General features: G+C 35.8%; 1 protein-coding gene across 1 annotated transcript in view; it reads left to right on the plus strand.

Moving 5' to 3' along the window:
* Nucleotides 1-4: 4 nt before the first annotated feature.
* The window catches only part of KCNJ3 (potassium inwardly rectifying channel subfamily J member 3), a 159369-nt gene continuing 135272 nt past the window's right edge, over nt 5-24101 (plus strand). The window contains exons 1-2 of the mRNA XM_003907486.5: nt 5-1215; nt 11688-11904. Coding sequence (XP_003907535.1) covers nt 514-1215; nt 11688-11904 — 919 coding nt within the window. The 5' untranslated portion in view covers nt 5-513. The remainder of the gene's footprint in view (nt 1216-11687; nt 11905-24101) is intronic.

Here is a 24101-nt window from a genome sequence, read left to right on the forward strand (position 1 = left end):
GGGAGCGGCGGGGGGGGGGGGGAGGGTCTGGTCCAGGCAGGTAAAGGCAGCTTCTTAGTCAGCCAGCGAGTTGGCAGGTGGGTTGGGGCTCGCTGGTCAACTCATTTATTTTAAGCAGCCAGTTTGGGGGTACTGCAGGATAATCAGGAGGGCCGTGGGGAGTCAAGAGGTGACCCGGGATGCCGGTGGTGGAGAAAGAAAAGAGGAGCCTCGGGAAGCTTGGAGGCAAAATTGCGCTTGGGTTCCTGGTCCTTGCATCCCTCCTGCCTTGAGTGCGGGAGAACACTTTTTTAAGACTCACCTTGGCAAGAAAACCTCCGTCCTAGGGGAGAAGGAGAGGCGTCTTCTGCAGGGGGCAGAGACCGCAGCTACCTGCCGGGTGCGCCCCCCACCCAGGAGCGCTCGCTTCGCCCCCTTTCCTCCCCCGCCCCCACCTCTTTATTGGTGCTAGTTTGCAGCGCCCAGCTCCTGCGCCTTCGCTTTGCGTTTGAATCTGGCTCGCCCCTTCGTATTATGTCTGCACTCCGAAGGAAATTTGGGGACGATTACCAGGTAGTGACCACATCGTCCAGCGGCTCGGGCTTGCAGCCCCAGGGTCCAGGCCAGGACCCTCAGCAGCAGCTTGTGCCCAAGAAGAAGCGGCAGCGGTTCGTGGACAAGAACGGCCGGTGCAATGTACAGCACGGCAACCTGGGCAGCGAGACGAGCCGCTACCTCTCGGACCTCTTCACCACGCTGGTGGACCTCAAGTGGCGCTGGAACCTCTTCATCTTCATTCTCACCTACACCGTGGCCTGGCTCTTCATGGCATCCATGTGGTGGGTGATCGCCTACACTCGGGGCGACCTGAACAAAGCCCACGTCGGTAACTACACGCCTTGCGTGGCCAATGTCTATAACTTCCCTTCTGCCTTCCTCTTCTTCATTGAGACCGAGGCCACCATCGGCTATGGCTACCGATACATCACAGACAAGTGCCCCGAGGGCATCATCCTCTTCCTCTTCCAGTCCATCCTGGGCTCCATCGTGGACGCCTTCCTCATCGGCTGCATGTTCATCAAGATGTCCCAGCCTAAGAAGCGCGCCGAGACCCTCATGTTCAGCGAGCACGCGGTGATCTCCATGAGGGACGGAAAACTCACGCTTATGTTCCGGGTGGGCAACCTGCGCAACAGCCACATGGTCTCCGCGCAGATCCGCTGCAAGCTGCTCAAAGTAAGTGCTCCCCGCCCCTTCCCCACCGGGAGACCTGCGTCCCCCAAACCCGGGGAGTAACTCGTCTGAGAACCAGCCCGGGCCCCCTCCCCTGGTTCTACCTATCGCCACAGGTAAACTTCCTTTTGTGAGGTTGGGGGTTGGAGGACTGGGCAAAGAATGCGGTTGACAGTTCTGTTCCTTTCCCACTCACTCTCGTGCTCTTGTTTATATTCGTCATTTCGGATGTGCTTGTATCACTTACTGGACTAGTAACACTTGAGGACTGGTGTTGGCTCCTGGAGCCATGAGGGCAATTAGTGCCCTGTTCCCCTTCCTGTCTCTGTTGTTTCGCTCTCCAGAGCGATTTTATTTGTTGTCGACACACTACCTCATTCAATGTGAGGTACTAGAACTCAACTAAACAGCTGTTATTTTGAAGAATTAGGTGCTGAACTTGCCTCAACTTTCACGATGGGCTTTTCTTATTTATTTATTTATTTATTTATTTATTTTCCACCTAATAATATTGGAGGCGGATTACTCCTCTAGACCCAATGACTTTAACTCTATGGTCATCTTTTTAACAGATACAGGAAGCAGATAATAAAGTGGAAGAAACTACACTTGGTTCTTTTAAATTTTTATTTTTACCAAATATTTTCTTAGAGAAGTATTATTTGAAAGCTTGAGTGCTTTTCCTGTAGGGCCTCTTGTTAATTTTGTTCTTAATTGCCTGTTTCTATGAAGCCTTTGTCAATTACAGATTTCACTTGAAGCTTTCAGTGTGCATTAAAGAAGATTGCTTCCTACCATCAACGGTGTAAATGCTAAAACAAATTGCACATGGAGTGATTATTAAAGCAAGGTCCGTCTAGTCGTTAGAGGGCACCACCACAAACAAGAGAAGTCCTTCTTAAACACTCATCCAATTAGAGTATGGGAAGGGAGACTTAAAGCCCAGTTGTTTGTCTCTGTGTAATTTACAATTCATTTTTTTCCCTAGGGGGATTTGTCTTAGTAGTTTTCAAATGTTCATAAATTGAAAAAGATGGCCTTAAATAAATAGTTCATACAATGAAAAATATTTATCTGAGGTTGTGTAGAGAACTGAAGCCAGATTCTGAATTTAGTATTAATAAAATGAAAATCTGATCAATATTTGAGATTTTGCCTTTGAAATTTCAATTTCCACTCTACAAGTACATACTGTTTTACACAGCCCCAACTTAATGTTGTAGTTAAAAGGGATCCAATGTGCTTTTAAAAAGTTTTGCTCTTGTGTCATTTTCATTATTCATTTACAAGATGTTAACATAATTATCCTTGACCAAGTTGCTCAGTAAAGTGTTTAAATTAAAGCAGTTCACTTGTCCTGTCACTTCATATCATATACATATTTACTGTGCTACATACAGTAAATAAACTAAATTTTGTATACCATGATGGAAAATTATCAACCTGGTTCTGATGTAAGTGTTCGTTAAGGTAACTATGAATAAATAATTTGGGTAGATCATATTCATATATAATTAATTTCAATGAACTGCATACAAAATTTAACTTAGTGTATTGTTATTGACCACTGTTTGAACCAAGCAGTTTGTCAGATCAAGCTGAGCAGTTGTGTTGTAGATATGTTATTACAATGGCAACTGTATGTGTCTGTATCTTGGCATAGACCACAATATAGCACCTGTTTCTTTAGGTTAGGCCTACTAGATAGATAGAAATACTTTGTTACTATAGTGGCAAGGTTTCTGTTCAAGCAATCCATGTTTATGAATCACTTTGAGACTTGCTGAAGAGTAGTTTACCATATTAATTGACGTAATGGAAATTGAAAATTAGACATTAAAGGTTATTTATAGTCATTCTCTAGTTTTTTAAACATATACGGTTATTTATTACAGATATCTTCTCTAGACAAAATATTATTGATGTTTATAGATTTTATGACATTTTATTTCAACAAAGCCAGTCATAATTAGAGTTAACCCATATGTTAGTTTTTGTTTCTTTTCTTGATACAAAGGTACGATGATTCTGAGGCACCCAGTCTCTACACTGGTGCAGAGTACGGATTATAATTTTTCTGCCTAAGGAATGTACCACATATACCATAAAGAGTATGCTAATTAAAAAGATGAAAGATTTATACTGTCGACAAATTTGGAGCAAGGTGCTATATTAACACAAGGTGATAAAAACATCTAATTAAAATAATACATATAATATTCTTATAAAGTCTTTTACTTTTGATTCGTTAGGAAGATGTCAGTGCTAGATGTAAACACGATTTACTTGTGGCATCAATTTATATTTAAACACAATGATGGTGAAATTCTCCCCTGTTTTTTGTAAAGAGAAAGAGTTGATCCGTGGGTAACTTTTCAACTAGCCAGTTAGTGTAATTTGTTCAAAGTTAATATTTCCTGTAGCCATGGTAATTTAAATGAATTATTGTAGCTCTTGTTATTCCTCAGACTTCATTAAAAAGGAGTCATGTTTTATTGGGGAAATAATAACATTCAGCAAAATTAGAGGGGAGATTTGCCTTTAACAAGTTGTTCTCATTTTCTCTTAGGGACTGAGATTAAGTGACCTAAAACAGTCAACTCTATTTTTAAAGAGAAGCTATACCAAAATCTTGAAGTAATAATATGTCCCTATCAGTTTTATGCATTATTATTATTAAATGTACACACAGTTTCCCCCTTTAAACTTCGATTTAACAATTTAAATGCAAAATTTATGTGTCTTTAATGCAGAATGTGTAGAATTTTTAAGGCAACAAATCCAGTATAATATTTAATGCTAGTAACTATAGTGCATGTATGCTTTTCCTATTACCTAATTTAATTTACTAATTTTTCTATTGCTGTTTTCTTATTTGCTAAATAAAAGCTTCTTTAGATAAATGCAGCAGTTCTATTTAATAATTAGAAAGCACTTTTTGATTCTTGGGGAGACAATAAGAACATGGGCATGGCTTTCTAATGCTTTCTGTTATGAAATTTCTCATGCATAATAGTTTTCAAATGCCTAACTTTTGATGGAAGTTTTTTTGTAAAACTTCTTTGCCTAATTTTTAATTATGCTTTTCACTTATTTGAAAGCACATTTTATCTCACCTCTATTCCTGTTGTCCAGCCTTACAAACACTAAAATTTCTTTCAGTAGTCAAATATAGATCTTTCAACTTTATGCCTGGAGGGGTCAGTCCTTTTTCTACTCATAAAAAAAGAAAGTAGATTAAATAAAAATCAAAGGCTATAGTGTGAAGTTCCTCATTAAAATCTGTGATTGAACTATAAATATAGCTATAGACAGCTCTTTTAAGATGAATATTCTTTCTTCCTCTCCTCCCCATATTGAATTTTTACTTGAATTTTCCATTTATTTTAGCTGTCTTTTCTTTTTTGGCTTTACCCAGAAAATAGGGACTAGCTAGTATCATGGCTATGGTAAGTTACTATGTCATCCAATTGAAAGTTTTTATTAAAATGCCTGGATTAAGGAGTTGAGACCAGTAGTTGTAATGTTGAACCCTATAGTTTAGTGCTGGGTTTAAAGGATTTGGAAGTCTTACTCCTTTCTACCAACCTAACAATAATGGTTAATAGACCTAGGCATACAACTTGTTAGGGCAAGAATTAATTACTATTCTTTGATACACTGTTCAATAAATTACAAATTTATTATCTCAGTGCCATCATGTATATGGTTATATTCATCCAGTCAGCACACATTTTTTATATAAACATGAAATAAACTATGATTGCATTCATATTTTGAAACAAAAAGATAAGGATTAATTTTCTGGAAGCATAATGTTACTTCCTTGTAGTTCTATTTATTGCCAATAGGCATCCTCTTTCTTTCCTAAGAGGTCAGCTATGCAGTCCTTAACTTTCACTTGTCAAAAGGTAATAGAGTACATTCCTTTCCTCTTCTAACATCACATATGTTATTTTTGTGCTCACCTTCTTTTATCCTCCACATATATATATGTATATATTTATATACATATTCCAAATTGGATATTGTCTTGTTTCTCCATATGACTATTATCAAGTGCAGATGCAATAAAATATGGTGGTCTGAAAAACCATTAAGCTCTTTATCCTCCTCATATGTCCTAACATTTTGCTAATCTAACCACGATTCCTGAATCACAGGATTCCTGCAGTTTTCTCATATATTTATAGGTTTGCTTTCATTTTATATCTTGCAATGAAATGTGATTATGTTTTTGACTCAGTATGATCTTAATTTTATAACTGACTCTTCAATTGACCATGGCCAATTTGAACTTTATTTTTAATCATGAGACAATTATTTACCTCCCTTTCCAAAAATAAAATCCACAAATGAATAGCTATATTTGTAAAAGCCCTGTTCTTCTGAATATCATCTAAGCCATTAGTAAAAATACTCAAGAGGTCTAAAGCTGAGTGCCTCAGAATGCTCAGGAGCTAGGTCCCATATTGGTTGGTGAGTTGTTCAGGTGGATTCATTTTATCCTTAAAATTAGCACAGTTCCTATTTAGTCCAGTTTTTCTTTCTCTGACACAAGTATACTAATTCTCTTAATAAGTATAGAACTTGGCTTCTAAAAATATAATTATTATTCTTTTTGAAATAGTAGTAATACATTTTGTTTGGTTTTGTTTTTTATTTTTAATATGATTCCTGAAAAGTAAAGGGTGGCTTGTGCTCAGGGAATAAAAAGTGAACAGAAATTAGGGGCGTAAAGACCCACAAATAAACAGCAGTAGGTAAGAACAAATGATAAAGAGAAGCAGGAAAAAGCACTTGATAGATTGGAGGGTGTTTGGCGAGTAGGAGGAAATGTGCAGTAGGGTTACAAAGCCTGTCCTCAGTTATAATAAATGCCACAAAGGCCCTCAAAGAATTAGAAAGCTGCTCTTTCATTTGAATGGTATGAAAGTCTCACATAATCTATTATAAGATAAATTACATTGCATTATATAAGAAATGTTCTTTTCATAAAATTGAACATATTTTTGTGGGTTAACTGACTCAGCATTAAAAATCCTTATTTTGGACTTGACATTGGGTCATAGTTTTCCACCTACTATTCATGTAATTTCAAGCTTAAGGAGTCCAAATAAATGTACAATGTAATTGTAGACAATGCCAATAAAATTCTAGGTCTGCATTCCCCTCCACCTGACTACTTGAATTTTGGTCTGGGCACCAAAGCCATTGCCCTAACTGCTTTGTGTCCCAAGGTACTTTTGTCCCTGATCCTGGTACCTGCATTTGGGCCATTTCCCAATGTTAGTTTCCAGATATTACTCTGACCTCATTCCATGTAATTTTTTTTTATGACTGCAGCATATATTCAGCATGCACACATACACGCACACACACACATAAATACATATTACAGGTATAAAGAGGATAAGTGAAATTACAGATAAAATTGTGGGGAAGTGGTAGGCAAGAATGGCCTGCTTTCTCCGTCTTAGCCTCCTTTGCTTTCCTTCCCAGACCACTGGCCCTGTGGGCCCTTTTCCAGCAAGGACTTGTGAAATGTGGTGAGGCATGGATCAAACTTTAGAATATGATAGAGATAAATCTATAGTGTAGGGCAGTAGTGATTTAATGTGCTATTCAGAATTCCTTAAGCCTCACTCCAAGGTAGGAAAGAACATAGTTACATATTAGAGAGATGGGAGAGAGAAAGGGAGCAAAGATACGAATTGCATTGGTGAAATGTGGCCTTGACAAATGAATGTGGACACTTGGCCACATATCCACCAGAAGGGAGGGGCCAAATGTGGATCTGCTTGTGCCAGGGCAGTGCTAAATGTGTATTCTAGAATCATGTATGTATATGTATGTGAGTGTCTGTCTGTCTTTGAATAAGCACTTAACAGTTGCCCTCTGTAATATGAAGACTGTTTGTCTGCAAAGTACATGACAATGATGATCCCTTCTAGGCACCTGTGACTTTTGGTTCTTTTTCCACCTATAGTGAGAATTGTAGTTAATTATCTTGTAGGCCTCTTTTGGGGCTCTAAGGAAGTTCAAAGGCCTTTGACTTGAATTGCTTCTTTGAAATTAGTATAAATGATTATAAAATGTGGCACAACACTTAAATTCTACACATAAGGTATTTACATATAATAAAAATGTGAAGAATTGAAATATTATTATTAAATGATATATATATTACAAGTAACTTCAAAATTATTGCCACAACCAAAATTGTACAGAATTATCGAAAAATGCTTAATGTTCACATAACTTTTTGGACAGTTAATTTAAACAATTAATTTATTTAAATAAATTTTAAGCTCTAGATTTCTTCAACTTTTATAACTCCCAGAATTTTTTGTAATGCAGTCAACAAGATATACTAAAATGGTGGAAGGACCTTTATTTCCTTCCCAAGATTCTATAAAATTGAAAGGAGAAGTTGTATGGAAGTCATTCTCAAGCCATAGTTTTTTCAAATTATCTTCTAAATTTTTAAGAATTAATAATTTTTATTCACTTTCTTTAAACTTCTTTCTTCCTTATTTATTCCACAGTTCTTGGGATTCTAAATAATTTTCTTATAAACTAAAAGTTAAACTTAGTAATCAACCTTTTTAGAAATTTAAATAATTTACTGCATAAATCTTAACTTTTAGCAATCACTTTGAATTTGAAAATAATTTAAATTATTGTTGATCTAGACCATATCAATTTATACATTTGTATCTAGAAAATGATCCCGGTTCTATGTTTCCTTGGGAGTTAGAAAGTTTATTGAGCTAAAGGAGATAACTGCATCATCAACAAATTGCTCTATCAATGGAAGGTTTCTTGTAATGCTTAATATGACACAATGAAGAAAGGTTAAATTGGTTTTTATCTCAAAATATTCTGCTTACTATCAAATATTTTTGAGTGAAATATGGTAGTTAATTGCTAAATAATATGAAACTGATGGAATATCAGTGGTGCCAATTTATTATATACTCAAGTTACAGAAGAAAATTGATTTTATAAAGACACATACATAACTCACCTTTATTTTTTCTTTCACTTTCATATACATGTGTTTATCACAGTTCCTTGAACAAACATTCAAACACTCTCTCACTCCTCTTATACAAGTTGAGATTTAAAACTAAGACACAGGCCGGGCGTGGTGGCTCAAGCCTGTAATCCCAGCACTTTGGGAGGCCGAGACGGGCAGATCACAAGGTCAGGAGATGGAGACCATCCTGGCTAACACGGTGAAACCCTGTCTCTACTTAAAAAATACAAAAAACTAGCCGGGCGAGGTGGCGGGCGCCTGTAGTCCCAGCTACTCGGGAGGCTGAGGCAGGAGAATGGCATAAACCCGGGAGGCGGAGCTTGCAGTGAGCTGAGATCCGGCCACTGCACTCAAACCTGGGCGACAGAGTGAGACTCCACCTCAAAAAATAAATAAATAAATAAATAAATAATAAAAAATAAAATAAAACTAAGACACAGGCTTTTTTTTTTTTTTCCTCCTCCTGCAAATCCCCAGAATTGCACCAGAATTAGGGCAGCCTAGATTATTTAGAAGCCTAAATAATCTTAGAATTATTTAGAAGCCTAAAGCAGAATGTATGTGCTTCTGAAAATGTATTTGGTAAGCATGTGTAGGTTTTGAGAGCATCAAAAGCATGTGACTAAATCCTGCTAAGATAACTTGGCTGTAGTCAGAAGCTCAGACTTCAAACAACTGTAGTATTCCAGGCACCTGCCACATTATAACCACACCCTTCACTTTTGACCTGAGCCAAAGTCTATGGAATTTCAGGGATTAAGAAGCTCCTCAGTGTACTACAAAGTCAAGGAAGAAAGAAAATCAGGGAAGTGAACGTATTAATAGTTGAAATATTTGGTGACCTAATATAAAGGAAGAAGGAACTGGGCAATAAAATTGTGAATATGTGTAGCATCTTTGTCATTTTAAGAAAGGTTAAGTCATATAGTATCCACTGGATACATATGTAAATAATTCAATACATATGTAAAGAATTTCACTTATCTGAAAAATATATAAACATTGAAAGCATGTTTCCCAAAGTGTCATATAATAGGAAGACCTGGATAGGATATAAAGTATTTGCGGTGGGAGGGCGGGGATAGGGTAATTTTGAGTACAGGTGTAACTTTGAGTGTATAGAGCAAATATTTAAAATCAGAAGGTATATTAAGTCTGAATGGAACAGATCTATGCATATTTAAGCCAAAATTACTTATGTCTGAGTGAACTACTTTGGTAAAAATAAAGTATTTCTTATTCCAAGTTGTCATCCTCCTGATAGCCTGCCTGTTTCTAGGCCACTTATATCCATGGGTTGTTAAGTGATTAGGGAATACAAAATTTAATAGCTTACTCTAAAGCCTTTTAGAATGAGGCACAGGTATAAATAACAAATGTATGAAAAAGGAAGACAAATTTTAGTATTTGTGTACATATATAATACTTGGGAAAATATATCTTCTTTGGGGAAAATTAACTTTAGAATAAATGGGAGATTTAGTTTCTAAAAGAATTATTATTGTCAACAATGCCATGTAGTTCAGGAAAAGCAGAACTTAGAATGATCAGCAAAAAGACCCAAATTAATTATACACATCAGAATACCACCTTGTGTTTATATAGCACCTGTTTCTTAGTAGGTGAGAGAAAAATGACACAAGGTTTTTGTTTTTGCTGCTTTAATTTTGTTTTGTGTTTGGCATTTATTTTGTTATGTTAATCAATACTTGTTATACAGCCATGTAGTTGGAAAGATGTTGGTCTCATTTATATTTTACTAATTTGAGAATAGATTTAGAAAAACGGATGACTCAAAAAAGCTCTTTTGGGAGCATTTTCAGGATGTCTTGGACACGCCTAGTTTTCTCCAACATTGGTTGCTAGAGCTGCTGTCTTAATTTTTGCACCATCAGATTTTTCAATGGGCTCTTTTATTTGTTTGTCAGTAATCGTTTTTTTCATAGTCTTCTTTTTTCAGCTGCACACAAGTTACAGAAGAAAAATAGTCTTCCTTTCATTAGGATTTTGTCTACACAAATAGTATCCCTGAATATTTCTAACTACAAAGTAGCCTCTCCAGTTGACTAATTCTCCTGTTGAAACTCTTTGTAACCATTGCTGCCATAATAAAGCACCACCAATTTGGAACCCTTCGTTCTGTTTTGCCACAAAGGACATGTTGCTAAGCCACATTTCTCAGTGTTTTCAGACTCACTTACTCCACATAAAAAGTCAATGCATTTTTTTTTTGGAACTCTGAGAGTAAGAATTTTGTCTTCAAACTATAATTTCATTGGGCAGACCAGTCTTATAGATTGTTTTGTTATTAAATTTGTTTTACATGGAATCTGTTAAAATATATTGGATTCATCAAAGTCCCATTTGACCAGCAGCATGCTCCACCTTCCCCCCATTTTTTCTGTATTTAATTCCTAACTATCTAGCCTTTATTTCACCCCATAATTACATAAATTAAATGCATATGTTTGCTTGTGCATGATTATTATATGTGACAGATATGGAAAACAAAGAGAAAACGAAGATGAGTAATTTTACTCTCATAGTTTGCTAATTTTTAATAGTCATATTAAATTTTCTCATAGAGTCCTAAGCATGAACACAATTTACTTAATTAGAGTGATTTATACTGAAACTGAATGTCACTACCTTAGAAACATTTTATTAAATTATGTTTCTCCGGTATAGCTTTTCGAAATTGCATTTTGATTAAAGAAAGTTCAATTTAGTGCAGTTTTTTCACTGTGTTTTAAAACTCATGGAATGACAGAGAAGCAAATATTTATAATGCAGTTTATTATTAGGAGTTTGAAAACCATTAGCTAACAACATCTGCCATTTATTTTTATTATGTAAGCTCTTGTGTACATAACAGAGCTTAATATGAGAACATCTTCACTCTTCTGTTCCATTTTATATGTGTTTGTTACTTTTCGAAAGTCTGAAAAATAAATTGTTGTGTTTTGATTTTCAGTAATCAATAAATCTCTCTCTAAATGATGGTCAATCTTTGTCAGCTTTAACACACTCCATAAAATTGCCTACTTACTTATTTGCTTTGTCGAGAAAAAAAAATATCTGGCATGCAATGAGTTATCCTGCAGTGATTGCTGTCAAGCAGCAGCACATGCACACTCAGTTCCACAGTTTGTGCTAACAACCATTGTTGGACCAGGCATTTCTCCAAAGCTCATGAGTTAGGGAATGGTAATTATAGCAAGTTGTGTATTATAAATAATGCATGTATGTTCCGCATGAGCTATGTGGGATTTCGGCCCATTTGCTAGAACATAGTTGCATAATGATTTGTTTGGATTTTGTTGCAGATGATTGATAGTGCAGAATGTTGGCAATGATGTAAATTACTGTTGGGCTGCCTTGAAATTTTCAGTACAAGTGGTGATTTCTTCTCTTTTTCTGTGTGCTTGTCTAGTCTCGGCAGACACCTGAGGGTGAGTTCCTTCCCCTTGACCAACTTGAACTGGATGTAGGTTTTAGTACAGGGGCAGATCAACTTTTTCTTGTGTCCCCCCTCACAATTTGCCACGTGATCGATGCCAAAAGCCCCTTTTATGACCTATCCCAGCGAAGCATGCAAACTGAACAGTTCGAGATTGTCGTCATCCTAGAAGGCATTGTGGAAACAACTGGTGAGTAAAAACAGATATGCCATAAAGTTTCTTTATACCATAATGACATTATATGATATGCACAATACTTGTCATGAATTGGGCGAAATGACTCAGAGTTTACAATAGTGAAAGTAATGATTTGCCTTTTATTTATTTGTAACATTAAATTGATACCGTTTTGAAAATTAAAATGTACTGTGTTGATGGTTACATACATAATATTAACTCAGGAACACTCACTGTAAAAAAAAAAAGTGAGATGACTTCTTGTAAATGATTATGATGTTCTATTATAATTACAAACTTGGCTTTCTTATCATCATGATTTTTCTTTAAAGATTTAAGGCTCAAAAAATGTAGGGTAATTAGTGAGCAGCCTGAAATCAGCATGCATATTCTGGCCTTGGGGATGGTGATTTGGGGTGTCATTGATAGAGCTTCGATATCCGCTATGTGCAACCTCAGTGGAAAATTCCCTGTGCGTGTATCTGTGTATGCTGTGTGTGCTAAAGCAGCATTTTAATTTCGAAGTGGGTCAGCGGATTTCCCCAGCTGAACCTTGACCAAAATTTCATTTCAAAAAGAGATTTGTATTCTTTTTCTGCTCCTGTATAGCTATGTGCTATATGTTTTTCCTTAGCATGCAATATTACATTGGTCTGCCACAAATACCAATACCATTTGCTATTGTCTGAGGACAGTTAAGTTGACAAAGGAAATAAACAATAGTTATGAGCATATTATTTGGGGCCTAAACATTTCTTAGTTAGTCTGGAACCTACTGGATGTTTGCGATTAATAATGTAGTATCCATATGATTGTATGTATATGTATATATGTGTGTGTGTGTGTGTGTGTATTTTGAGTTCTACACTTTCTATAAGTACTGAGAAGACAAGAAATATTTTAGCTTTTAATTGTTTTCTACTAGTATCATCTGAATTATATAATGCTAATGATTATGTATAAGCTATAGCAATATTGAAGTTAGCACTGGCAATACTATAGATAAATTCAAGCTTTATACCAAGGTGGAAGATCCTTGATTACGTAACAGTCAGTATTGTCCAAGGAACAGAGGGAGGCAAGTCATTGTAATTTTAGCATGTCTGTCACATAACACCTATCTGAAATTTGCGCAACATATCTACTCTCTTAAAGCTTCTTTTCTTCCTCTTCAAAGTGAGGATGATATAATAACCACCTCAAAGCTGCTTGTAGTATTTTAAACTGAAGCACTATTATTAGTTACTGAAGCACTATTATTACGATTTTAAGGGCAGTGAAAAAAGATTTAATGTATTAATCTATATATGAAATTTTATTTCTGCATACTATTTTATGATTTAAAGCTCCCACCCGTTTTTTCAACTTATAATTGAAATATCATAATATTTTTAAAAATACCATATATTGGTAAAAAGTATAACCAATTTATAAAGGCTCTTAGTCCAAGAAATCTTTACATTTCCATTTTGATTCATCTCATTTATTAAAGTAGTAATGTATTAGGGCTTAAAAACAGATGTTGCCATTTTTATTGGTTTATTTCTTATGGCATATGGTTCTTTCTTTCATACATCTGCTTATAGTTTACCAATTGCTTATTACTATTCTCATCACTGACATTAATGCATTTTTGTTTCACTTGATAGCTTTAAACATGTTTTATTAGATCTATCTATCTACTTATCTATCTAGCTACCCATTCATTCATTTATGTTTTTCCCTAAATACTGTATATATTTGTTAGGCGTGAGTGCATTTTTCTATGAAATCACAGTCTAAAGATGAAATAGTTCTTCAACATTATTTTGTGTTTCTTAACCTTCATATACTTGAAAAATTGGGCCAAGCATTTTGTGGAATGTCTCTCAATTTGGATATGTCTGTGGTATCCTTATTCATTCTTTTGATATTTGGCTCTTACATGGCATCTTAAGGGAATAATGAAGCAGGTTGTTTGTAAATTTTACCTATTTTTCAGAGGATCATGGTTAGTACATAATATCCTATATGAGATTATAAAGAGTTTTATAACATAAATTGTTTATCAGAATTATAGATGTTATTTTACCACTTCCTCCCTCCTGCCTTAAAAAAATAATAAGCTGGAAGATAATACTTTCCACAGAAAATGTGAAAACTTGGCTGGAGACTGAATTTCTTATTTAGAGATTGCCTTTTATGGAGAAGAGCTTAAAGTCCACTTCCTCTTAACCTCTTAATTATGCCTGTTTTCTAGATCTAATATAGCAAGACAAATAAGAAAAACGTTACTCATAATTTATAGAATTTATTTTGTGGAAAATTTATCTGACATTTTGTTTGTGTGCATGCCCTAACTAATTAAATCCCACACTGTTCAAACTCTATAAAATCTCTGTATATTTCCAGACCTCCCTGAGCCTGGTAAAAATAACAAAGACATTTTTATGTCCATTTGATCATTTAAAATTTTACTGAGATTTATTTAGGTTCATCTTTAAGGATGTTTCTTCCTTTATCCTTTCATTCATAATCAACTTTACCTTCTCATAATATGTATTGCCTAGAACAAGAGAAATATGATCTTATGGGATTGTTTCAGGGAACAAGGATACTGTTTTTACTTCTTACTATCTTGTGAATAAACTTTTCACTACTTTGTGAATGAAGTTAGTTGATGTAACTTTCTATCATATTTAGCATTAAAAAACAGCTTTTCATCATTCAGTCACTCATGTATTAGATAAGTATGTATTGAATGTGTGTTGTGCGCTTGAAAGTGTGTGAGATGCTAGAGATGTAGCGGTGACCTGGACAGACAGAATTTCTTTCCTCAGGGGGGTTATATTCTAAGGAGGTGGCAGAGTACACACCCAGATAAATAAGGGAAATATCAGATAACATTGTGCTGCTGGGGAGTGGGGAACCATACTCAGGAGGTGAAGTGGAAGGATCGCTTGAGCCTGGGCGACACAGTGAGACCCTGTGTCTAAAAATAAACAAACAACAAAACCAAGGTGATGGGATAGGGATAAAGGGTTCCTGTAGGCTGCTTTAAGCTAATAGTCAGGGAAGGTCTGAAGAGGGGACACTTAAGCTGAGACCTGACTATCCAGAAGGCCCTTCTGGGCCAGTCTGGGGGAAGAGCGTGGCAGACGCTGTGGAACAGCTGGTGCAAGGGCCCTGAGCTGGGAATGAGCTTGATTTATTCTGGGAACTAAAAAAAAGGTGGAGGTGGTTGTAGCAGAGTGAGCCATGTGGAGAGTGGGGTGAGAAGTCAGAGAGGAGGAAGGGCCATATCTGCATTCTAGATGGTTTTATTGCACCAATAGGAAGTGTTAGGATTTCATTAAAAAGCAGAGCCTGTATTTATATGAAAGAGTAATAATTTACTAATCTCAAAGTGTATATAACAACAAAAAATCCACTTTTTACCCATAGTGGGTTGCATGTAGTTAATTTAAAAATTAGTCATTCTGAATGCCTTGGAAATGCATTCTGAGACACTCTGATGTCTCAAAAATGCACAAAATTTTAGACAGCTACCACTTTTGTATTAATTGTATTCCCTCTTTTACCCTCCTACCCTAGCACCCCTACCCAATTTCTCCATTCACAGCACTGCGCTGGTGGTAATAATCTTCTCATTTCATTTAGTTTTCGCCCATTCCCATTGTTGTGGTCTCAGCAGGAGTGGTAGGGGGAGGGGAGTGAGAAATTAGCTTTCTAATTTCCTTGAAAGTTTCAGCTTTCAGCCTAGGACTCAAATGTTACTTTCCCCACTTTTTTGAAAGTGCTCCTCATTGATCAGACACAGGTTTGTTGGCCTCCTTGCTTCAGATGAGTTGGATTTTCACTCTTAAGCTTTGCCTCTTCATTAATAAGCTTTACATCTTTGCTCATGTAGCAAATTTCAAAACAGAGGTTACCTCTCGCTCTTGCTCTCTTTGCAACTTCTCCCAGGAGAGAGAGCACTGCTAGCGGCAAACAAAGCATTGCAGATTTGGCTCATTAGAACTCCATGCTTTCAAACTTCAATCTGGTTTCTGCTGCTATTTGGCAGTCTTTTTAATTGTCTTTTCTGTACTCTCAGGCCTGCTCCCCATGGGATCTATTTTAGACCTTTTCTCTCTTTCTACACTCCCAGTCCCAGCTGTCCCATCCCTGCCTTGGCATGTCATCTCTCCACCTAGTCTATTAAAAAGAATGTGACACTTCAATTTTTATACATTTCTTTATCTCTATTCTTTTCTCATAGTTAGCTTCTCTTTCTCTTTCCTGGTGTCTGGAGAAAAGTGTCTATTCTTTTCCAAAACTATGTCTTTTATAGCTACAAATGTTTCTTATGCATTGCTTTCCACCACCTATGACTCCAGCTCCAGTTCTTAGCATCCCTGACATCTAAAATCCCATTGACTCCTTTCTGTTTGCTCTGAAATATTTTCAGTTCTTTCATACTGGAAAAAATAAAACCCTGTTATTTATTTGTCCCTTTATACATTTAAGGTTCTTTCTGAAATTCAGACACACTTCATTTTCCCTGCTTTCTCTCTTTTTTCTTTCTCTTTATATTTTTCATTTGTTCCATATATCCTACATCCCTGCCTCTTCTTACTCCTCCTCTCTCCTGTAAATATTTTTTAGTTTTTCCTTTCTAGTCTAGATATTTCCTTCGTTTTAGTGAATTCACAAAGTGCCCATAAGCCCATCATTTCTTTTATCTCCAACTATGAAACGTCCCCCCAGCTGTGATCTTCTATTTGTTATTTAATTTCTAGGCCATTTTTTCCCACTTGAATGTCAGTATTTTAATTCAAAGTCACGTTGTTCAAATACCAAGTCATCGACATACCCTCAAATTATATCCTCATTCAGAAAATCTGCATCTATTAATGGTAGCTATTTTATCCCAGCCCCCTGTTTTTTATTATATTTAATTAATTTGTTCATCCAGCAAATGCTTATTGAGCAGGTATTGTAGGCTAAACAATTCTAGACTTTAGGAGACACAGTTTGCAAAACAAAATCCCTGTCCTGTATGGATACTTACGTTATGTGGGATACAGACAATAAACAGAATGAAGTGCATCATCTAGAATGTTAGAAAATGATAAGTGCTTTGGGAAAAAAATGCAGCGAGGCAAGAGGGATTGGGAACGTAGGGAGGTTAGGGAAGGCTGAGTAAACAGGTGATAGCTGAGCTGAAACTCAGTATTTTGAGCAAAGCAAACACTAATAACTCAGAGTAGAACTTTCCAGGTAGAAGTATCAGCAATTACAAATGCTCCAAGCGGGGAGGGTACCTGGCTGCTACTCCCTGTTAGTAATAACTCTCAATTCAACTGTTCCTTTTTAAGCCCACATCATGGTACTTCTAAATCGCAGTAGTTGTCTCAGAAATGGATTTAGTACCTGGAGGATCTCTGTTTGCATACAGATAGCACACTACTGCCTGGTAAATTTGTGTACAGCACTACTCTCCTGATATACTTGTGCTCAAAGCCCCTAATGACCGCTCCATCAAAACACACACATTTCTTATTGAGAAAATTAGGCTGCCCTTCCTATGGTACTGCTCATACACTGATGCTCATTCTTGCCTCCCATATTTGTGATCATGTCATTTTTCACTGCCTAGGATAGGATTTCTATCTTTTCTCATATAGCACAAGAGTGACATATTTGTTGAATCTTCCCTGGGCAACTTTAATCCATAGTTTTTATTTAATACCTTATTAAAACACAACTTTTACTATGCAAGTGCTATTAAATGCATTCTTATTATAGAAAAAATGTACAAATATGCAAAATATAAAGACTTTACTCTTAATTTTATCTATTGCACTGTCAACACATTTGTGAGTAACCTTCCAGGGTTTATATTCAGATATATTATACTTCTGCTACATGTGCCATGTTATAACTGGCTTTATTGTTTAATCTATTATTAATCTGTTTCATGTCAAGTTACTGATCTACACCATTAGTTTTAATGACTTTACTGTATGCTAGTTTATATATCTATCTCAATTTTTTATTATTTATCTCCTAGTTTTGGATCTTGAGGCATTTCATTTTTAATAAGGTTAAATACCTTGATAGGCCCTAGTTTCAATGTACTTGTCACCAACTTTACCATTTTAGATAAATTCTCTGCAGGTAGAATTTCTGGGTAAAGGCCCACATATATCTGCTGGTTCATAATACATATTTCAGGGTTGCTACCAAGTGCCCATTTCCTCATACCCTTGCTAATAATGGACATAATTATTTTATTTTTTCAATATTTTTTCTCTTTGATTATTAATAATAGTGAGATTGAAATTGTTGTGTCTCTCTATTGGCTATGAATTTTATTTTGCAAATTGTCAGTTAATATCGGTCATTTGCTTGCAACTCTTCTTATGCATACATTGCTCATATAATTAGCACATTATTAGACAAAATCATATTTCTAATAGTCTGAATACTTTTATCAAAATGTTTTCCTAATGTATATGTGTATAATTTTATATTTATCTCAAGTGTTTTGCTACATCTCTGAATAAACTATAAACTTCTGATATTGGTTATGGACCTTGTTTATGGCTATTTTATATGCCATAGATCCTGGAAAGTGGTAGAACCTAGTAAACACACTTGATCTGTTTGTTTTTATTTTTAACTGATTTTAATAGAGTTGCCTTCCTCATAAACTTACTCTTGTGGAATTTTTTCTTACAGGAAATTAATCAATAAGTGTTTGTTGGTTACCCATGTTATTTTAGGTTCAAAATAGTGTAAGATTGATTAAGGAGAAAGTCCGAAGTCCAGAGGGAGAAAGGAACTGAATGAAATCAAGTAGTAGCACTGTGTACTGAAATGAATAAATTAGGCTACAGCAGGGACTTAGAGGAGTGGTCCCTAATGGATTTCTTCCAACGGAGGTCTGAGAAGTCTCTCCTGAGAACATGGTGTGAACTGAAACCTGAAAGTGAAGCAGAAGCTCAACAGGCGAGTACAGGTAGCTAAGCCTTCTGGCCAGAGACAAGTTCAGGCACTTAGGATTCATTTTATTAGGGGCGTCATAAATAATTTGGTATAATGAGAGTGTAGAACAAGTCTAGGGGAACTGACTGGAGATGAGCCTAGAATTAGCCCTGGATAACAGTTTGGACCTAATCCTACAGGCCATAAAGCTCTTGAAGGATTTTAAGCAAGAGAATGCTATGATCATATTGGTGTGCTAGAAACATGCCTCTGGCTCCAGGTGGAGGATGGATTGAGTGTGGCTGAGACTGGAGACAGTCCAGTTATTAAGCTGTTACAATAGGCTTGACCAGAGGTAATTGGGTCCTTCATGAAATTTTCTGGCTCAGACAGCCTGGGACTGTTTAAAATAACAAAAAAAAAGCCCTTGGTTTCCAAGATGTTACTTGTGATTAGGCAAAAATGGCCCCAGGATTCTTCCTCCCGAAGTTCTGTAGGCTACTTAAAAAGCCAAGACACCTAGATAAATAAAAATGATAAATTGAGAATGATAAATAAAACAGCACTATCAAGCCATTGACTCTTTTCCTTATTAGTGAAAAACAGCTAGGAATTTTCTAATGAATATATCATAAAGTAGAAGCTCCATTTGTGAATAATTGAGGTGTACCTGTAATTTTCCTCTCTGAATGATTGGACAATATTTAGCTTTATTAATTGTAATTAATCATTACTTTTTAGTGATCTGTCAAAAGACAGTGATCAGCAAACTACCTAGTGTTATGGTAAGTGAGGTAGGACTCTACTGACCATTAGAAATGTTCTTTATCCTTCCTAATTGCAGTTTCTGGGTCATTAACCTGAGAGCGCCGCACTCTTGTTATAGCCATAATCTAAGTCAGGGGTGTCGTGTTTACCTCTCTAGTTTCCCTGTTTCTGCCCAGATTGCTGATTCCTTTTAAATTAATTCCTGGTGTTTTAGAAGACTTGCTACCTTATCAGGAAAAACAAATGACACATGTATTTGTATAGATTGGACATCTCGAAGTAGGCTCCTCCTGGTAATTTCCATTGTTATTAATTTGTTATTCATTGCTTCTTAATTGTGAATTTATTTCTCTTTAAGACATATCTTATAAGTAATTCATAGGTCAAAACTCAAACTTTTTGGGACCACAGATTCCTTTTCAATCTAAAGCAACTTTTTATGAGGAGTTCCTAAATAAAATCCAACTTTATTATTTTATTTTGATAGGTAATTGTAGAAATTTTCTGCAGACTTAAAAAAAATACTTAAATATTGAAGCATGAAGTAAGGTGACAACTGTCTTAGTTTGCCTGAGGCTGAAAGGTTTTCCAGAACATGTGAAACTCAGTGCTAAAACCAAGAAAGTTCGGTGCAAACTGTGATGGCCACCTTACTCAGCAGTCTGAGAATGTTAATTCAGCCTTCCTAACTGCCTGCCTCAATTTAATTGGGCAGTTTACTCTATTGATAGTGAAATGTCTTTTTGCACTTAGGATTGGTATATTCCACCATTTCCTGACTTTACTTTTGTCAAGGCTGAAATCACAAAAATACATGGAAAGGATATTTGCACATATGTTATTTTCTGTATGGTTTTCATTGCAGTGTTTTATAGAAAATTTCATTAATACAGCCCTTAGCATCTTAGGGTGGACAGTTTTCATTTGCTATGTGGGAGATTGGTATGTGTGAATTACCATACTAATGTGAAGTGGGTTGAAATAGGGCTGACACTACATTTGTCATGATCAGGACTTATATGGATAAAGGAAGTCAGCACGCCTTATGGATAATCTAGTTAATTTTTAAATGTAAGCACAGGAAAATTGTAGTTGGGGGACAAGCAGTTTTGGTTAAGATGTGTCATCGTGCAGTGACAAGGAACTGCACAATTTACAGTAATTCATTTCCAGAGTTTTTCAAGATGAGGTCTTGGGACTCCCTGTATCGTAATCTCATGGGATTCTTATTAAAATGCTGACTTGCGGGCCCTCACCTAGATTTTACAGTGTTAAAATGTCTGAGGTTTGTGGTCCAGGAAACGTGCATTTTTAAAAAAACACACAGATGATTCTTAGTAAGAGCGCTAAAGTGTAGGACTCCTCCATCTAGCAACTAGGAAAGCCACTAGGATTTATTGAATTAACTACTCAACTGCAATAGCTTGACTTAACCTAAACCATTGACATGTGGTAAAACTCGAAGAGAACATAGCCCTTTAAATTTCTGAAGTCTTCGGAGGTGAATCTTTGTTGTTAATTCAGACTGTGCCGATCAATGTAGCCAAATGAAAATTAATGTGGGTAGAAAACAGTGAAAATCAAGAGTATGAATTAAAATGCATGACTATTCATTATCATAACCAAGAACAAGATGTGATATTTATTGTGGAACATTGTGTGAAGATGTAATATAAATGCCATACAAGGATGTTAGTGCCACTCACTGATGGAGAGAATTCTGATCCTTGAAACTGCTACACACTCATGAAACCAGAACACCATGTGCGATTATTTACTGTTTCATGGGAGAGAATATCATTATGCTTACAGCAAAGTTCAAAATGACAATTTTCATAATTTTACACGGGGGCTAACCCTGGCTGTTAGTCATTAAAACTAAACTATTTGAGGGCTTCCTTTTCTGGGGAAAAATTTCCAGAATTAACAATGATTAAATATAAATAGGCTTTTAAGAGGTAATGATAATGAGTTGATAAGGTCTGAGGTCCAGATAGAGTGAGTCTCTCTTGACAAATAAACATTCTAGGCCTACTGTGACATTGCCTCAATTTGATTCGTTTTAACTTTGTTATTTCTATGCCCCAGGCTCTGTCTGAGAAAGAGCTGAGATTATTTGACCTACTCGATTCATAGCAGTGACCTTAGCACTCAAATTCCAGTGGAAAACCATAGCTGCTCTTGTTATTATTATTGTTGAAAATACATGTTCAATTAGATAAAATAATATGACGTTATTTTATAAACTGGAACATCCTAATATTTATTAATGGTGGAAGCAGAGTGCCATCAGAATATTGAGAAAATACCCTCTTGGGACAGGCTAGGGAGGGAAGGAAGGAAGACCATCAATCCTTTGTTGTCCAGGGGTGACTTACCCTTGGAGCATATTATTAACTGTGGTGATTACATATGGGCTGTATTTGTTTAGCCTTTTATGTCAAAAATATACTCATAAGCCTAAGAGTAGCTCTAGTTCCGATCCATTCCTGCTGCCCACCTCAGAGAATAGCTATGTCTAGACCATTTTAGAGGGATGATTAGATCTTAAAGCCTTTTGAAGAAAGAACATCTTAGTCTCCCTTAAATTACTGTCAAGCAATTTTTCCATATGACTCTAAATTAATTTTTAATATAATTTAAGCCCTTAATTTTATTTTACTCTATTTCCATTTCAGATTCCTTGTCATTTAAGTTGGAAAATGTCCTGTTCATATTTCAGAGCCATCTTATTCACATGTAGTACCAACTCTGTGCTATACCTTACCATTTAGATACAGGTAAAATCTGGTTCCTTGGAAACAAAATTTTCTCCCAAACACACATGAATATGAGAGGATAAGTGTAGGAAGGGATGAGTGCATAGTGCTTTAATGACTAGAGAAGGTTTGGACCTTATGAACTGAAAGTACGTGTATGTGTATGAGCTTTCAGCACTATTTTAGTACTTTTTCTTCACTAAGGGTTTACTTTCTGACTCATGCTCCTGATTCAGCAGTTCCCCAGAAATGGCTTCAATCCTTCTGTATTTGGCAGCACTACTTAGAGAATGTAGAGGGAAAATGATGTAGCCTCTTTGTGTGTGTGTGTATTTATTCAGATTAGCATTATCGGCTCTAAAAATGTTTTAGCATGTGTTATCTAGTTTTTTTTTCTATTTTTGCTTTGCTATACATTTTTCCTAGTGGCCTTTTAAAAAATATGCTTCATTACCCTCCATTTTAATTTTTCTGCATTCTATGCAAAGCTTTGTTAAACTCATGTGATTTATTCTATTCATTCAGTTAAGATTTTTAATGTTTTATAGCCTGTAGATTGTAGAACAGTAGTGCTTTACAGTAATCGTTTATGCAAAAGGTCAGGTCTTTTAAGTGTTTAAAGCAAGTTTCTAAACTTGAGGGTAGGCTTTGGTGTTGAACTTTCTATGTCCCATGCTGTGAGGCACACTGATCTATTGGTTTTAATTCAGTTTTAATTAATTGCATATTGTTGGAATTCAGTCTAACAAGCTGAATTTGTCTTGTCTGCTAAATATATCTAAAATGTTACTAAATGAAGAGATGTAACAGAGAGCTCTCCTAGGTTCCAAGTGCTACTAGACCAGTAGTACATTTAAAATATTGTTTCTTATTTGAATTGATCATTTAATCATATCTGCTTGATATGTCTTATCTGGCTTGGATATGCTTGGTAAAATCTAACATGACATGTTCAGCTTTGGAAAGTATATTTCTTTATTTTTTTATAGTGGAAGCCAAAATATTATTGGAACCAGAAAACGATGAGAGTTGGAAAAAAGGCACATTTATGATTTTTTAAATCTTAGCTGCCATCAAGTTGAATAGTAGAATTGGAATGATAAAATTTTTATAAAGATAAAATGCATCTTAATGATAATCTAGTTAAAACTCTCCATTTTACAGAAATGGAAACTATGATTATTGAGATGAAACAACTTGTCTGTCTTCTCAGAGTCCATTGGTGGGATGATCTGGAATATGTTTTCGTGCTTTGATTCTTATTCCAGTGTTCTTCCCATTACCAATAATGTTTCAGTTATTTAAATGCATGTCTTGCTTGCCCACTTTAAAATAATTTATAGTGACATAAAGACTATATTTTGTTAATATTTGTCAATAATCTTCTCTATTTCTAGGGTCTAAATTTCAGATCAGATCCGATAGTTACCTAGCTAACTAGAGAGGAAGGCAAGTCAATAGATTTTTGTTTATAGGTAGGCCTTCTCTTGAACAAAATTGCAAAGAATTTTTTTTTTCAGCAAATACACTAATAGTTGTAGCTATTATGACAGCCATATTGTCTGTAACTGTGCATAAACAAACTACGTATCAAGCACTGTGCCAGACACTGAGTACACAATGTTGAATAAGAAAGTCCAGGGGTCTTAGCCAGTGTAATTCATAATCCAGTGAGAGACAAAAACATGTACACAGGCAGTGATGAGTAGTGTAAATTGGGAAATGTACCAT

This window comes from Papio anubis, chromosome 10 (genome assembly GCF_008728515.1).
Source record: "Papio anubis isolate 15944 chromosome 10, Panubis1.0, whole genome shotgun sequence".
NCBI lineage: Eukaryota > Metazoa > Chordata > Mammalia > Primates > Cercopithecidae > Papio > Papio anubis.